General features: G+C 40.1%; 1 protein-coding gene across 2 annotated transcripts in view; it reads left to right on the top strand.

The window, feature by feature from the left end:
- The first annotated feature begins 512 nt into the window (after positions 1 to 512).
- The window catches only part of LOC122797987 (fibrinogen silencer binding protein), a 163,489-nt gene continuing 146,009 nt past the window's right edge, over positions 513 to 17,992 (top strand). The window contains exons 1-2 of one of the 2 annotated variants that reach the window (XM_044066549.1): positions 513 to 632; positions 905 to 1,322. In XM_044066549.1, coding sequence (XP_043922484.1) covers positions 958 to 1,322 — 365 coding nt within the window. In that variant the 5' untranslated portion in view covers positions 513 to 632; positions 905 to 957. Of the gene's footprint in view, positions 698 to 904; positions 1,323 to 17,992 lie in introns of both variants that reach the window. The other variant, XM_044066550.1, reaches the window with a different exon arrangement.

Here is a 17,992-nt window from a genome sequence, read left to right as displayed (position 1 = left end):
GTTTTTATACTATGACTTTGATAATATGCCTATCAAAACTCTCAGCGTATTGGGGACAAATCCCTTAATAATCAGACACTTATAACATTAATACTGTTAACTGGAGATATTGACAGAATAAGATAATGTGAATTAATATACAATTTTCCTTAGTAAAGCAAGTCTATAACAGTAATTATTGTCATTATTTATGAAGTTTAATTAATCAACTTTTCTTCAAAAGTCCCCAGTTTTTGATGGGATTAAGAGGGGCAGTCTCAGACAGAGTCAAAATCAGAGAAAAGTTGAGGGCTAAAAGACCTATATTTTTGTGTGGCATTTGCCACTTAATTTTTTTAAAACTTGGGTTCTCAGTTGTATTCCAACAGCCTACTAGCATTGGGAGGGCTTGTGTGCTCTTCAGTATTCACATTGTAAGCTACTTATGTGTCTCTGTCTTTGATTTGCGGCACCTACTTTTTTAAAAGCGTGCGAACCTACTTTAGACGTCCGTAGGTTGTTAAGTATTGTGACTGTGCTAGTCAAAGCAGATTAAATGTGTCCTTATAGAAACTCCATAGCTGTAGTTATCGCTAACAGGAAGTCGTGGTACAGTACAGTTCACAGAGATTAGTTGTGTATCCTTTCGTAAGGTAAACGTTCGTATCAGTAGTGGTATTTTAATAATTAAATGTTACAGTGTTAATAGTATTTTGAGGTATGTCATATTCTTTATTACTGTTTAGTGGTTTATTCTGATTTTATTGCTAACTATATTTATTGAGCTGTAATGGTAAAAGTAATCGAACTTCTATTTTGATGCGCTGAAAAATGTAAATTATCGTTTTTAGTAAACGTTTTGTTATGAGGCGTTCTTTTCTCTATCACGTTATGTAAAGCTAGGATTACTCTAACTTTGTTTCAGAAAAAAATCTGAAGGGATCGTGAGTGCACATTTGATGCTCTTTGAACTGAACAATGGTTGGAAAAATCGCTGGAAAATCTAGGTCTTCTAACTTCACAGTATCAGAAAAACTGGATTTACTTGAACTGGTAGAGCCATACGTGAACATTCTCGACGAGCATACAAATAAGCACTCTATTGTCATAGAGAAAAATAAATGCTGGGAAATTATAGCCGAAAAATACAATGCCCGTAGAGGACAACGACCTCGCCGGAGTGCACTGGGGCTACGAACGCTTTATAAAAGATTGAAGGAGTATGCTAAATTGGAACTGCTTCATTATAAAAGTTGCATATCGGAGTCCACTAGGAAAGCGATAGAAGTTATTCCACGGATATCACGAATATTTCAAGGAAGCGAGCAGAAAGAATTTCAGTGGTAAGATTTTGGTGGTATTAGGATATGTATTTTGCAAGACACGTTAAACGTGTTTAGGTACTAAGGTTACTACTTTAAGATTTTGTATAGTTCAGTGGTTTAAAGTTTTTAAGATGTATTTGTTTTGATTTAGGTCTAATGTTGACTTGTGTTGTAGAAGCGCTTAAATGCAAGTTTAGGTACTCAACATACCTCTCAAATGTATCTTGATTTTTGAGGACGTCCTTGATTTTTGACTTATTTATTATCTTAGTCCCTCTTAATTTCTCCAAAAACTGGAGTCTTAGAGAAAAGGTGGGGAATTATACGTAATAAATAATGGTAATAACTAAAGTTATAGATTTCTTTTACTTCAGAAAGCGTATACTAGTTCACATTTTGTGTCCCTGATTATTTTTGGATTCTCAATTATCGTCTGCACTTTTGATTTAATATTTCTGTAATCTGTACAAGTGTTTTTACTGTCCTTTTTGTTGTGAGAGAGAGCTAAATATCTTAGTGTTGACCTCAGTTTGTAGTGAAATCCTTTTCTAGAGGCACATCTGCTTACTTGATGAGAGAACGTGAACTGAACTGGTTTTATCTGGGCAGGGCATTCCTGCAATTGTATTGTGTGGATAATGGGTCTGGTTTCTGTGCCTTAAATCAGATATACCTGTTGGTCAAGCTGTTGCTGAGAGACTGACTTACTGCCTGCTGTGATATTCATAAAAGATAAGAGTTTATTCTCAATTATCGTTTGCACTTTTGATTTAATATCTCTGAATCTGTACAACTGTGTTTTTTCCCACCCACCCACCAGGCAGTAAGTAAATCAAAGCCATGGCCTCAAGCTCAATGCCAAAAAGTGCATTGTCATCCCCTTTGGTAAAAACTCTGTACCCATGAACTACAACATAGGCGGTAGTATACTTAACACCGAAAGTGTGATGAGACCTTGGGACACAGGTGGACAGTAGTCTCTCCTTTGATAATCACATCGCCACAGTAGTCAGGAAAACCTTCTACGTGGCACACCTCATCACAAAAGGTTTCTCGTCCAGAAAAAAAGAGGTCATTGTTCCCCTCTACTCATCACTCATTAGACCCATTATAGAGTACAACGCCCCTTTTGGTATGTACCTCACAAGACTTCTACCACAACTGCAAAGGCCGCAGAAATACCTCACAAAGAGGATTACCGGCCTCAAACAGATGCCCTACGCAGACAGTCTCAAAAAACTCCAGCTTTACTCCATCGCATATCGCCTACTCAGAGGTGATCTCTGCCTAACATACAAAGCTATGTCAAACCCAGAGCTGTTGGACATGTTCCACTTAAAGAAATCCCAATCCCTCCGAGCTACATGCTCTAGGGACCTAAACTTTGTCACCACAATAAACAGAACATGCCGGAGGGATAGATTCCTGTCCCAGAGACTTCCCATACTCTGGAATAAACTACCTATCTATATCAAACAAAGCTCCTCATTGGCACTCTTCAATAAAAATCTTGATGATTGGATGAGAAACAGGAAATTCACCCCGGGGATCACCTCTGTGGCTGTGCTCGACTGGCACAGGAAAATAATTTTCTTGGGTGGCAAAAGCCAGGGTACCTTTTTGACTGGGCCTGTATAGGCACCAGGGCTGATAACCTAGTATCTACCTATGAACCCTGTTCTTGTGGTGGTCTTGTGTGTTGGTGGCTTTGAGTATAAAGTTGATACTGGACACCCCCCATCACATTAAATCAGCTCATTCTACTGTTAATAATGAGAACTTAGCAAACCCCTTTAGCTTCTGCATATACTGTTTCCTATCTTTCCTTGAACTAGTGTAGCCCAGATACAGATTTGCTGTAACTAGGATTTTTTGTAAACTTCGCTCTTCAATTTTTCCCTTAGATCTGCTAGTTCTCTGCTCTCCTGCACTTTTAAAGTGCTAGGCTAATAAACTATTCCCGGTGTCAGAAAGTCTGCTCTTCAAATTTTCCCTTAGAACTAGCTGGTTTCTCAGGAGTAGCACTAAAATCTGAATCCCTTGCTCTAAAACCTGTTGGAAAGCCTTAAACTGATACAAGCACTCAGTTCTCCTTGTTAATAAGGAGAAATTAATCGTAGGCACTAAACAGCCTATAATTGCAAATTAACTTGCCATGGTAAGGGAAAACAGCTCTTGTACTTTATAAAAGAAATACCAAACCAGGCATATCCAAGGGTCAGCTTCCGGTGATTTCTCTTGTCCACCTGGTGAATCTGGGCATACTGGGGCAATGCAGCAATTGCCTCATGCATACGGACAACCCTCTCCTACCACCCAATACTACAACCTGCGAGAGATGCACTTACATAGCCAAACTGGAAGCAAAGCTGTCTTCAGCCAAGATTGTGCTAGACAGTCGAGGAGAAGGTTAACACCTACACTACACCTCAGGTAACACACAGCCCTTCAAAACTCACACCACCAACATCCACACATAGTAACCCTAAGCCCCCTTATGCAGAGGCCCTTAACATTAACCTGCCCAAGCAACAAGGACTTCCGAAGCTGAAACGCAAATAAACACCAATCACAACCAAAAGTGACACATAGCTCAAAGCACCAGTGTGCCACCAAACAACCCCTGAGGCAAGGCAACGTACCCAACATTTTAATTATAGGTGACTCTATAGTCAGGCACACTGCTGTCCCACTCACCAGGCTGAACAAGGAGAAAATTACTGTCAGCTGCCTGTTGGGTGTCAGGATCCGCCACATAACGCATGCACTCATGTCACTCCACAGCAAGTACAAATAAGACTTTGTCATTGTCCATGTTAGAGTGAATAACTTGAGACTTTACCTCCCTGGACTACATGAAAAGAGACACGGAAGAGCTCTCAGATCATGTGGCCCAGGCAGGTATGGCTCTAGCCCTGAGCAGCATCCTGCCTTTGCCTAGAATGATACAGTACAAGGACAAAATGATTGACTTCGACAATTGGCTAAGTTTCTGGTGTCATTCAAAGGGGATCCAGTATCTGTCTGCCACGGACGACACGATCGACAAACCACAATGCTTTGACAGGGGTGGTCTGCACCTGTCGCCTGTGGGATTCAAGTTACTGCCAAAGGCTCTTGCCGCCAATATAGTACCTTTTTTAGGCGAGACCCAAAGGACAATACCACCACCATAACAGATATAAGCATGCAAAATCTGAAGGTAATGCTACTCAATGCAGGAAGTCTAAGTCTCACAATGCACTTTCTCGAGGCACTCCTAAAAATGGAGAACATCGATATCTGTGCAGTAACTGAGACCTGGTTCAAGGCTCCAGAGAACAACCCTGCAGTGCCAGGCTACAACTCTTGCCACACTTTTCAGCCACCAAACCAGGACCGAAGCACTAAAGGCAGAGGAGTGTCCATAGTCACCACAGAGATTCACACCTCCAGGCTAGTTGCACAACACAGTGCATCTGAAATTCTACAGGTGCAACTAACTATCACTAGGTAAGACTGCAATCCAAATTGTAGCTTGCTACAAATCCCCCACCATGCCCCAATCTTCTCACTACACCATTCTAAACATACTGGAAAATACTAAGATACAACCAAACACCCTAATACTAGGTGATTTCAACTACCCTGCCATCAATTAGGAAAACTATTCGGGTACCAACACCTTTGCCCAACAGTTCTTGGAATTCATAGGTTCATAGGTAGGTACTAGGCTATCGGCCCTAGGGCCTATACAAGTCTAGCCAAAAAGGTACCCTGGCTTTCACCATCCAAGAAAATTATTTTCCTGTGTCCCTGTCTAGCAGAGCCACAGAGGTGATCCCCGGGGTGAATTTCCTATTTCCCATCCAATCATCAAGGTTTTTCTTGAAGAGTGTTAATGGGGAGCTTTGTTTGATATAGATAGGTAGTTTGTTCCAGAGTATGGGAAGTCTCTGGTACAGGAATCTATCCCTCCAGCATGTTCTGTTTATTGTGACAAGGTTTAGGTCCCTAGAGTGGGTAGCTCAGAGGGATTGGGATTTCTTTAAGTGGAGCATGTCCAACAGCTCTGGGTTTGACAGCTTTGTATGTTAGGCAGAAATCGCCTCTGAGTAGGCGATATGCGACAGAGTAAAGCTGGAGTTTTTTTAGACTGTCTGCATAGGGCATCTGTTTGAGGCCGGTAATCCTCTTTGTGAGGTATTTCTGTGGCCTTTCCAATTGTAGATGTCTTGTGAGGTACATACCAAAACGGGCATTATACTCTGTAATAGGTCTAATGAGTGACGAGTAGAGGGGAACAAAGATTTTTTTTTTTTTTTCTTGGATGAGAAACCTTTTGTGATGTGTGCCACGTAGAAGGATTTTCTGACTACTGTGGCGATGTGATTATCAAGGGAGAGACTACCGTCCACCTGTGTCCCAAGGTCTCTTATCACACTTTCGGTGTTAAGTAGACTACCACCTATGTGGTAGCTCATGGGTACAGAGTTTTTACCAAAGGGGATGATAATGCACTTTTTGGCATTGAGCTTGATGCCATAGCTTTGACACCAGGTGTCTGTCTCAGTGAGGCCCTGGATCAACTAATCCATAGTTCCACCAGGGGCTCAAATGTCCTAGACCTGGTCATTACCAACATGGAAGATTGATGCTCCACACCAGTGGTCAAACCCTCTGTCAGGTTTGACCATAAGCTAATCACCCTTGACATCCACATCCCACCCCACCCCACCCCCCCCCCCCAGTAGGGAAACCTCCATAAAAAAACTTCTCCAAAGCCAACTTCATGCTACTCAAGTCAGAAGTGACAAACTTCATGACACCCATGCAGATGGGAACTGAAAGTTCGACTGCTGAGTCCTACACTAAGGCACTGTATGAGCACATCCACTTGTGCATGAAATCATGCCATTCCAAATAGAACCAAGACGGTCTCCTCCAAAAAAAGGAACCCAATCTGGTGGGAACCCAATCTGGTGGTCCCCTGCCATAAACAAACTATACAACAGAAGGAAGAAACTGTTGCAGAAAAGAGGAAAATCCCAGGATGCAAAAAACTCCCTCACCAGCCTCAGTAAGAAGCTGAGATCCCTCATAAAATCTTCCAAAACTAGTTACGAAAATAAAATTGTCAAAGATTCCAAGGACCGCTACAAGGCATTCTATAGTTATATCAAGAATCTAAATGGCAATGCTCAGATCTGCTCTGAGCTACAACAGAATGGCCTTAAATATACTGATGCAAAGGATATTGCCAATATCCTGGCAGATCAATTCAGTGCCAACTTCATCCCCCTCTCACCCCCTAAAGGGCCCATCTCAATACCAAAAGATTGCCTAATTCCAGTAGTCACGGTCACACAGGTAAAAAACGCACTCTTCAAAGCTAAGAATACAACATCCATGGGACCAGATGACATCTCAGGCTGTGTACTACATGAACTACAAAATGAACTGGCACCTCACCTAAGTGTCATGTTTAATCATAGCCTCACCTTAGGCTTCGTGCCCACCGAGTGGCGCACAACTACAGTTATCCCACTCCACAAGGGGGGATCCAACTTGGATCTGGGGAACTATCGTCCCGTCAGTCTGACGAGCCTGATCTGCAAAGCCATGGAACACATTATCATGGACCTTATAAACAAAGACATTGGCAACCTTCAACCACTGGACCCCCCCCCCCACCCAGTTTCGTTTCGTAAAGGGACGATCTTGTCTCCTCAACCTGATTGACTTCTTCGAATCAGTCTCCAGAGCCGTGGACGAGAGTAAGGCGGTCCAAACAGCCTATTTGGACCTTGCCAAGGCCTTTGACACCATCCCCCACTCTGGAATCATAGATAAACTTACTGAGATGGGCATTAATCCCTACATCACTCGATGGCTTGCTGACAGAACCCACACTGTAAAAGTAGCTGACACAAAATCCAGCTCCAGACAAGTTGTAAGCGGAGTACCTCAGGGTTCAGTCCTGGGACCGCTCTTGTTTGGCATCTGCTTCTCTGAAGTACAGGCCAACACTAAGGGACTCTGGCTAACAAAGTTCGCAGGTGACTGCAAACTGGGAGCCATTATTGAATCCCCAAATTAAGTGGATATTCTACAAAAGGGCCTTACAGAAACAGATGCTTGGTGCCAGAGCCATGGGCTCAAGCTTAATGCCAAGAAATGTGTAGTTATCCCCTTTGGGAAAAAACATGTACCCATGAATTACCACACAAGTGGTAGTACACTAAACACCAAAAGTGTGATAATGGACTTAGGGACACAGGTGGACAGTGGTCTCACCTTCGATAACCACACAGCCACAACAGTCAGGAAATCCTTCTATGTGGCACACCTCATCACTAAGGGCTTTTCATCCAGAAAAAATGTCATTGTCCCACTGTACTCATCCCTCATTAGACCCATTATAGAGTTCAGCGTCCCGTTTGGTATGTACCTCACAAGACATCTGCAACAACTGGAAAGGCCACAGAAATACTTCACTAAAAGAGTCACGGGCCTAAAGCGGATGCCATATGCTGACCGTCTTAAAAAAAAAAACTCCAGCTGTACTCTATCACATATTGCCTTCTCGGAGGCGATCTCTGCTTAACATACAAGGCCATGTCAAACCCAGTGCTATTGGACATGCTACACTTAAAGAAATCCCAATCCCTCAGAGCCACTCGGCCCAGGGATCTAAACCTGGTCATCACGATGAACAAAACATGCTGGAGGGATAGGTTCCTGACCCAGAGACTCCCCATACTCTGGAATAGACTGCCCATACTTGTCAAGCTGAGCGCCTCTTTGGCCCTCTTTAGAAGGAACCTTGACGATTGAATGGAAGATAGAAAATTCACCCCAGGGATCACATCAGTCGCCTTGCTAAACAGGGGACCAGGGAAGTAAATATTCTGGGAAGAAATAGCCAGGAAATTGCTATGGCTAGGCTTGTATAGGCCCTAGGGCTGATAGCCTAGTACCAACCTATGAACCTATTTGTCCCTGATTCTGTTGAAATCTGTCCCTGATTGTACTGCATACCTCTAAACCAGTCATGCAACACATCCTCCAGGGATGATCGTGGTGAAAACTGAAGTAGTGTTTTTGCGTGTGTTACAGCAGAAGTATAGTGTACATGCTTGCTGCTGTTTTAACATTTTAAATCGTGATCACAAAGATACAACTTCAGTCCAGTATTATCCATTCTTGCTGAGTTTTTAATGCTGGGAATATCAACGGTTTCACACCCTGGACATCAAAGGTGGTATGTGGTGTAGAGAGTAAGAGCAGTGAGCTCACCATCAGCAGGCAAACAAGGGTTCAAATGCAGACGATTCAGTGTTGTAATCGTGGCCGAGTGGTTAAGGTGATGGAATCGAAATCCATTGGGGTTTCTCCGCACAGGTTCGAATCCTTTCGAACAAGGTGATGGAATCGAAACCCGTTGAGGTTTCTCCGCACAGGTTCGAATCCTTTCGAATATGGTGTTGCTCGTTTTTATTTATTTATTTATTTATTTATTTATTTATTTTTTAAGGGTGGCGGTTGGCATAATGGTTAAGTTGTTTACCTTACAACAGGGTTTGATTCTCACATGAGGTAATTAGCTAGGCTTAAAATGGTCCACAAGGGCAGTTAGCGTAGTATAATCTTATATATTGGTAGTTTTGTTGTTTTTGTAGTTTTTATTTTTTCACTAACGTTCCCCTTGGCACTTTATTATTCTTTGGAATAATCTGGGTAATATTATGTAAATTCAACAGATATTGTTTAACGAATTAAAATAATTATATTTGTAATAAAATAAAGAAACCGTCCAGGTACTCTTGAAAACTAGCCATTAAGCATATTTAGAAATGGCAAGTTTCTTCTATTGACAGGTCACTGCTCATTGTTTGTAGTGTGCTTATGACTCTGTTGGTACTTCTCTCAAGGTTATGACTGCTGTTATTGTTTTGAGGAGGTTTGCATGGCTGCATTCTCAAACTCGCAGATGATGTTAAGTGAGATTTGAAATTTTCCAGTGGATAGAGATTTAGGGTTTGGCTCCTCTGGTCAAAAAGTGTGATACTGGGAATCTCTTAAGACTCTTCAGACTTCCTTTTCCAATTGTTGTCCATGCAAACATTGAACAACATAAAGGTAAACAGATGTTTAAGAAGAAATGGCAAGAGGGTTCCAAAAAAGTTTCCAACTTCCCAAAACCAAGCACAGTCCACCAAGTCTGACTGTTCGTGACCTTGCGAAGCCTCCCCTACCCTGACCCCCTTTTTTCTTTCAGAATGTTTGAATCTCCGTTTTTCTCTTTGACAACAGGTAGTTTCGGACAAGTGGATTTTGTCATTCATTAAGGTTATAAATGGAAGTGGAAGAAAATTCTTTGCATGGGGTCATTCCTTATTCTACAGATCAGACTTTTCTGTTTCCACCAATTCATCGGCAAATCCTGTTGGAAGGTGTGTGTGGGGGGTTGCAATGGTCTATGTATTTGCATGCGCACGTGCACATGATTGGCTCTCTCTGCCTCTGCATTGTCGGTAGCATGTGTGTGTGGAGACATTTAATTTTTATTTAATTTATACTTATTTTCAGGTGTCGTGCACATATATCCATATTGACCAATTTCAGACTCAGCCCAGGTGAAATACAAAATGTTTTACTGATAGAAAAAAAGATATGTAAGCAGTAACACCAAGAAGTTCAAACTAATTACACAGTGGATAGCAAAAAAGATATGTAAGCAGTAACACCGAGTAGTTCAAACTAATTACACAATGGGGGGAAAAAAAACTTGGGGATGTACATTGCTTGATTGTAGTGAACAGGCAAAAATACAGTGTTGTTGTTGTATCTTTTGGCTTTTCCCAGTTAGGGGTCGCCACAGCAGAACTCCGGTCCGCTAAGGATTGGCAGTAGATTTTTATGTACGGGTTGCCAGCCCTGACGAACAAACTTCAATGAAGGTACGCCCATTCACGCGAATGTCTCCCCACAGAAGTAATATGTATATTAATTGCTAAAGTGGGTCAATCTTCAGTAAATTTTGAGAGAGATTTTAGGTGATATGTCCTGTGTTGAAGCAGGAGCATTTGGCTTGGGTAAAGGAAAAGCTTTTTTTAAACAAAAAATCTCTATTAAATTACCACTTATGACATGGGCAATATGTAAATGAAAACCGCGTTGACATTTTAGCTGCAAACATTGTACATCCCTTATAATCTGTCCAGTCATTGTCAGTCAAGCATTACATAGCTCAGTCAAATCCTGTTTTCTTTTAAACCTCCTTCCTCATCCAAAATGGTATTCTACATGTATCATTCCCACAAATCCTATTTTTTCTATGTAAATTACTCCTACCCATTTCTAAACATTCCATTTCCAGTTTTTTATTTATCTGTTACTATATTTACTAATTCTAGTACAATTAGTGTAGACTTTAGTTTCCATTTTCCATTAATTGCTTTTTGGCAGCACCAGTAATTAGACTCAGCAAGGCCTTACTATGTCTAGGCAATTTTGATTGTGTAGCCTAGCTCAGAAAAATAATTTCCTTACTTATACCAATTTGCTCACCTAGTATTTCGGATGGAGTAATCTAAAGGGAATTTTTAAAGTCTCACAAAAATATGTTCCTAGGTACCTCTTTCTTCTCCATCATACCTCCAGCATTTGCTATCTACGTGTGGAAAAATTCTTTGGAGTGTACTTGGGGTATAAAACTATCTGAGAACACACTTCCAGTAAAGATCCTAAATCTTCTAGACATTTGTTGCATATCTGGGAGATATACATTTATATCCCACTGTTTTTTTTTTTTTTTTTTTTTTTTTTTTTTTTAATTACTTATCCAGTCTCTATTCCCAAGCCTAACCTCCTTTGATTCTTATAGTTGTCATGCAGTATTTTTATATACTGAACTAATTATCCATTTTTAACAGCAGCTTGTGTTATAAAGTGTGCTAAAACTTTACCAGTGGTGGTGTTTCACTTAAGTTCCCCCTCATGTCTTTTTGTTTTCCCCACCAAGGACTGATATCGGAGTATAGGCATTTTCTAGCCTACAGTCCAAATAAATCCTTGGCATCTTCCCATTCTGTTACCTTTGTCTCTCTCTCTCTAATTATTTGCTTCCAGTACTTTGGTTACTTTGCCAGTTTTCTCCACTAAATTCCAGCCTTCTGTTGTCTGTCATTCCAGTCATCCCTATCTGCAGAATCTCCTTTCTCCATTCCCGTGTTGGCTTAATTCTTGGAATATTTTTTTGTTACTTTACAAATGTAATATTTATGGTTACTGTTAAAGGATCTGCATTCAGAATCCAAGTCTCTCCTTGTTTCTTGAACCCCCCCCCCCCCCCCGTTTCATCATCAGCCCTTTCCACTTGGAATTATTGCTTTCTGTTTGTGTAGAAGCCTTAACTGTGTAGCTCTGAAATACCCCTTCACATCAGGTACTCCCAAACCACCTTGTTCTATTGGCAGGATCAGCTTATCCTGTTTGACTCTTGCTGTCTTCCCCTCCCAGATAAAATCTTTCAAATCTTTATTAATTGCTATCTGTAACTTCTCCTCTTGTTGATAAAAATATGCCTGATATGTGTGTAAAACTAAAGAGACTAAAAATATTTTGACTGCTTGTATACTGCAATCCAGATCGATTAAACAAGGCTTCACTTTCTCAGTTTTTGTATTCTCTTTTGTTTAGTCTCTTCCCACATATCCTTAGCTGTCATATCAGAATCCTTTTTAATCCATCCTCCAAAGTACTTTGTTTGATCATGTCCCCCATAAGTATGGGTATTGCTGAACCAGCTGTTGTCTTTGTTTTATCTTCATTAATTTTGTATCCTCAAAAGATGCAAAACTGTCTCAAAATATTCCACAGCACTGAAATGTCCTTTTCTGGTTTTATCAGGGATAAAATAATCCAGTTTGCAAATAAAGCCAGCTTTTCTTGACTACCATACCAATTGCAGTCTTGAATTTCTGAGTCCCTTGTTTTCTTTGCCAGTGGTTCTAAATATAACACAAATAACAAAGGGGAAAAAGGACACCCCTGCCTGGTTCCTCTGCTCAAACAGAATTTTTCAGAGAGGATCCATCCATCCTCCACCCCTTTTTCCCATTTTGTACATGGGGTGAGGGTGTTACTTCAGCAGTGACACGCGTCTCGAGCCAAGGTTTACACCGCAGGGTGGCTAGCCCTGCAGCGGTAGTTCATTCATATCGCTGACTTGCGCGCAAACACTCATCTACAGCCAATTTAGCTTGTCCAGTCCACCTACTCATGTCTGCGGAATGTGGGAGGAAATTAGAACACCTGGAGGAAACCCACGTGACCGTACGGACAGAGAGGAACCCACCCACTTTAATTTTCACCTGTGATCCGTTTTATATTATCCTAATCAACATTATAATTTTATCAGGGAATGCAAATGCTTCCATTGCCCTGCCCATAAAATCCCATCTTACTCTGTCGAATGTTTTCTTTGCATCATGACCCAGTAACAACAGTGGTAATTGTCTTGCATTCTGATTCGCTACATCATTGTTCTTTTAATGTGAAATGGTTGTCTTCCTCCACAAAACCACATTGATCCATATCTGTCAATCTTGCCATCACCTTTGCCATTCTTTTAGCTATTATAGTATAATTGTAGTTTAGAATAGAAGTGGCCCTGTATGAAGCTGGATCTGATGGGTCTTTACTCTCTAGGTATTACAGCCACCACCCCTCACTTTCTTCCAAGATGTTGGTGCTTCTTCTCCTTTTGAAATACTGTTAAACAAAACCTTTCTGATCTTTGTCAGTTTTTCCCCTCCTAGCTTCCAGACTTCCATAGGAATACCATCTATTCCTGGGGACTTTCCTGTGGATAGGTTAAACATCACCATTTATATCTCCAGTCTTCCTATCCTGTTAGTAACTGAGCCTCATCTACCTTTAACCTTTGCATATTTAATTCTTCCATGAACATTTCCATTTGTACCTTTTTCTTTCTGTATGTCTCTGCTTTATACCGATGTGTATAAAATTTCCAAAGTATTTATAGTACCTGCAGGATGTCAGGTTATCATCCTTGTTATAGGCCTCCTAAGCTTGGCGACAACCCTTTCTGTTTGTTGCTTGAGTTGTTGTGCTAAAGATTTTTCTTCTGTGGACTTGTCAGAAAACAGTTGGTTAACAGCTTTCCTTCTGAACTCGTGCATATTATTGAGGTAATCCCTTATTTTTTGTTTAGCACTCTGCAGTTGCTCCTCTTCTTGCTCAGTGAGATTCCCACTATTCTGCAATACTTTAACCTTTCTCAGTCCCTCTAATTCATTCTTCTCACTTCTTAACCATATTTCTCTTTCTTTTATTTCCACACTATTTTAAACTTGACTTTAATTTTATCCCACTTCCTAGCTATATTTTAAGAAGAAATTTCGGCCTTACTTAATAACTCCCAAATAATTTCCACTACTCATTCCGTAAATTCCCCTCTTTGTAACAGGTGAGAAAACACCAGTGTTTTGTTTTTTTTATTTCATTGCCCTGCATTTTTATCTTGGTCATTATTGTTTCATGATCTGAAATACTTATTGGATGCATGTCAAAACTTTAAGTTAAATGCACATGTTCCTGTGAAATATAAGTTCTGTGTAGCCTAGCCCAGTTTTTATACTTTGGGGAGTAATGTGTAAATTTACTTTGAACTCCTACTACTGAAGTCACATCTTCCATACCAAACATTATCATAATTTTTTTCAAAAATCTACCCAGATTTTCCCTTATGCCCCCCCCCCCCAGTACATCCTTACTGCTGCAAATCAAATTCTAGTCCCCACCTATAAGTAATATTCCTTGCTTAAAGCTAATTATTTCTACCAGAGTTTTCTTAACCTCCATTTTACCAGTTTTAGGTGGAATATAAATAACATGCCAGTAGATCCTTTCTGTCACTAATGGAGCTATTAATGTAAGTACTGCCTTTTCCATTTTCCCAGATATTCCGATGAATAGCCATTCTGAAATCCTTTCTTTATCAAATTCATGAGCTTATAGTTCACTACTCTTTGTATGTTTTATTTATTTTATTTTACATTTGTTAACCGGGGAAGTCTGATTTGGAACAAGACAATTTTCAGTGGAGGCCCGGGAAGAAATGCACCAGATGCATGTCTTTGTAACTATGTGTGAGAACATTTACATTTAAAATTAATCTAGAAAGTGTTGTTATTATATTAAGAAATTGTTATTCCCACCCGTTATATGTAACATTTTTTTAAATGTCTAGTTTCAGCTTTTGTTGCATGCATACACTGTTTGGCAGGTTGATCTTTTATACAGTTGTTTCTTGTCATATCTTTCAAAACTGTTTGTTTTAGTGAAAGCACTCAAAAAAAAAATCTATTCCTCTCCCAGATGTAGAAAACAACTTGAATGCTGTCCGACAACATTATCTCATAGCCATTGAAAGAAAGAAGTATTCTGTTTTTATTACCCTTAGACTGTCTTCATAGAGACATGAGAACCAGACACACAGTTACCTCTACTACAAGCTTTCATTTATTTGCTAGTGGAACTTTTTTTATTGTATTCAGTGTTCATTTTTATTTGCTTCCCCTTAAAACGTACTAGATCACACTGAGAACCTTAATCCAGTCATCTCCCCATGCGATAGTAAGAAAAGCGTTTAACATTTTCTTGTAGCAACCTCTTTTGTGCAGACATTTTTCTTGTTTTACATTGCTCTGCCTACATTTTTTAAAACTGAACAAGGAATAAGCAAGAAGAATGAAATAAACACACACACTGCGGCCTCGGTTTACTTTAGTATCCCTTTTCCACTTGTAAATAACCGAGAAGGCTTTACTTTATTGGCATGCAGATGTCATGCATTGTAAAAATACTACTGTTAAGAACAGTATTTTTTACTTGGTTACATCTTTCCTTCATCTTCCCTATCCTTAATGTTCTTCCAAACATTAAAGACATGAAGTGGGGCATCTGTTTTGGAGTCCCCTACAAGTTTAACAAAGACGAAGTAGTCCAGCATTTCAAGGTTTCTTGGTCTGCCATGTTTCGTAAATATAATTAATGCTTTGTAATCCCACATTATTTCCCAGTATCAGAGCTTCAGGTCTCTTCCTGTTGAGCAAAATCCAGTCTCTGCTTCATTTCCAACGTATTACTGGTTCTTTTAGTCAACTCCTGTGCTTTTTTCTGTTTGGCAAGCATTTTCCTTTGAAACATTGGAAAATGTTTCACTGGCACAGTCTCTCTATGGGGCTGTATTACCAGAAGAAACAAGAAGCAGAATCTCCTTGCATTTGATAGCTTACTTTTTGTTGGACAGGCGTTTGTATTTCCTGCTTAGCATGCCTTGCATCAAAAAAATGATACTGGGCCACCAGGAAAGAACATTCTGAAAGTAGCTGGATGCAGGATCTTGAATCTCACTCCTACTTCTCTATATTCCCTAATTAATGGAATACATTTTACTCCTCTTCTGCCTGATGTACAGTGAGCAATCGATTTCGACAAACACTGTATTGTCTCCCACTTTAAGTACTTTGTTCTTCAGCTGCAGTTTTGTCAGAATCAACTCCCTTGCTGGTAAGATTGCATCTTTACTGTTAAAGGTCTAAGTTCTTCCCCATGGCCTGTCCTGGAACACACACACAACATGCCCCTTCAAGTAACAACTCCTGCTGTGTAATACCAGTCCAATTTCCCACCTGTGCTTTCACAAAATTAGTACAGTCTGTTCCTTCCAGCTTCTCTGGTACTGCAGAAAAACTCAGGTTCTCCTTGCGTTCACTGCCCTCCAAATCTATTATTTTTTGAAATTCCTGTTCTCAAGCAGTCCCACACTCGGCCAGCCTTCCCTTCACCTAGACCTGTGACCTTTGCTGGTTTATTGCTTCATTTGAATATCTATTTAAAGCTTCTTCCATTTTATCTAGCCGTTTATTATTTGAGTTGATATAGTCCATCCATGTTTCATTTATTTTAATCAGCTCTGAGCCCATTTGACTTGGCTTTCAGTAATCTAGAGGAAAAATATGTCTTGTACCAAAGCTGGAGCTTGAACTGCTTTTTGTTGTGTAGCTCCAGACTTCTTCCCAGTCAGTGTTCTCTCCTCGCCTTTTGTGACTGATTTTCCTTCTGCGTCTCAGAATTTATTTTTTGCTGGTGTCCAGGCAGTACATTTCCTAACCAGTTGCTGAAATTTACCCAGAAAGACAAGTTCATTGGCTCTGTTTCGCAAGTTTTTGTTTTCACACTGGAACTGGAAAAGCTGAAATCAAGCTGTTACTCAGTGTGCAGCTATCTTGGAAGTCTCTGATTTAAAGAAGAGCTTTTTGAGTTGCGTTCTGAATTTGCCTGACTTGTGTATGAAACTAAAGGGACTAAAAACATTTTCATTCCTTATATTTTGCTATCTAGATCTATAAAACAGAGCTTCCAGTTTCTCTGTTTTCCTATTAACTTTTGTTTAGTCTCTTCCCAAAAATCCCCTGCTGCTGTAGCAGAATCCTTTTAATCCATACTCCTCTAAGTTCTTCATTTTGTCATGTTCTCATAATTATGGGTATTGCTAAATCATGGGTGGGTACATAGTTTACAACCATTGCCTTTGTTTTATATTCATTAGTTTGGTTTCCCAAAAAGACTTAAACCTGTTTCAGAATGTTGTACAATACTGGCATGTCCTTTTCTGGTTTTATCAGGTGTAAAATTAATATCTGTAAATAAAGCCTTGTTTCCTGACTTCCATTCCAATTATATCCTTGAATGTTTGAGTCCCATATTTTCTTTGCCAGTGGTTGTAAATGTAATGCAAATAAAGGAGACAGAAGGATACTCATGCCTGGTTCCCCTGTTCAAGCAGCCCTGGTCAGAGAGGAACCCTCCCCCACTTTAAGTTTTGCCTCCGATCTCGCATAGATCCTCCTAATCAGCTTTATAATTTTATTGGGGAATGCCGACACTTCCATTGCCCTACTCATAACATCCCAGCTTACTCTGCCAAATGCTTTCTGTGCCTCAAAACCAACTAAAAGTGGTATTTCCTTTTATTCTTTTCCCTCTGGATCATCGTTGTTCATTAATGTTGTCAAATGTTCACCACCCCTCAACAAAGCCACATTGATCCATACTTATCAGTTTTGGCATTATCCTTGCAATTATTTTAGTCATTGTAGACATAAACATTTTTGTAATTGTGGGCCTGTAAGAAGCTGGAGCAGATGGGTCTTTACCATCTTTAGGTATTACAGCCACCACCACTTTTTTCCAGAATGTTAGTACATCTTCTTTTAAAATGCTGTTAAACAAAACCTTCCAGATCTTTATCACTTTCTTCCCTCCTAGCTTCTAAACTTTCACAGGAATACCATCTATTCCTAGGGACATTCCTGTAGATTGGGTATGCATCACCATTTTTATCTCCTCTCCTGTCTTGTTGGCAGTTTAACCTCATCTACTTTTAGCCTTGGCATATTTAGTTCTTCCATAAATATTTTCCATTTGCAATTTTTATGGATTTCCACATTTCTTTGCTTTACACAGATTTTCATAAAATGTCTGAAGTACTTCTAATGCCTCTACGAGTATCTCTGGTTATTTTCCTTGTTATATGCTCCCTGAGCTTGGCAACAGCCCTTTCTACTTTCTGTTGCCTGAGCCATTGTGTTAAAAGGTGTTGTGCTCTGGAGTTA

Source organism: Protopterus annectens, chromosome 3.part1 (assembly GCF_019279795.1).
Source record: "Protopterus annectens isolate FY-2018-M chromosome 3.part1, PAN1.0, whole genome shotgun sequence".
Lineage (NCBI taxonomy): Eukaryota > Metazoa > Chordata > Ceratodontiformes > Protopteridae > Protopterus > Protopterus annectens.
The sequence above is the reverse complement of the archived record's forward strand: the minus strand, read 5'-3'. Positions and strand labels throughout refer to the sequence as shown.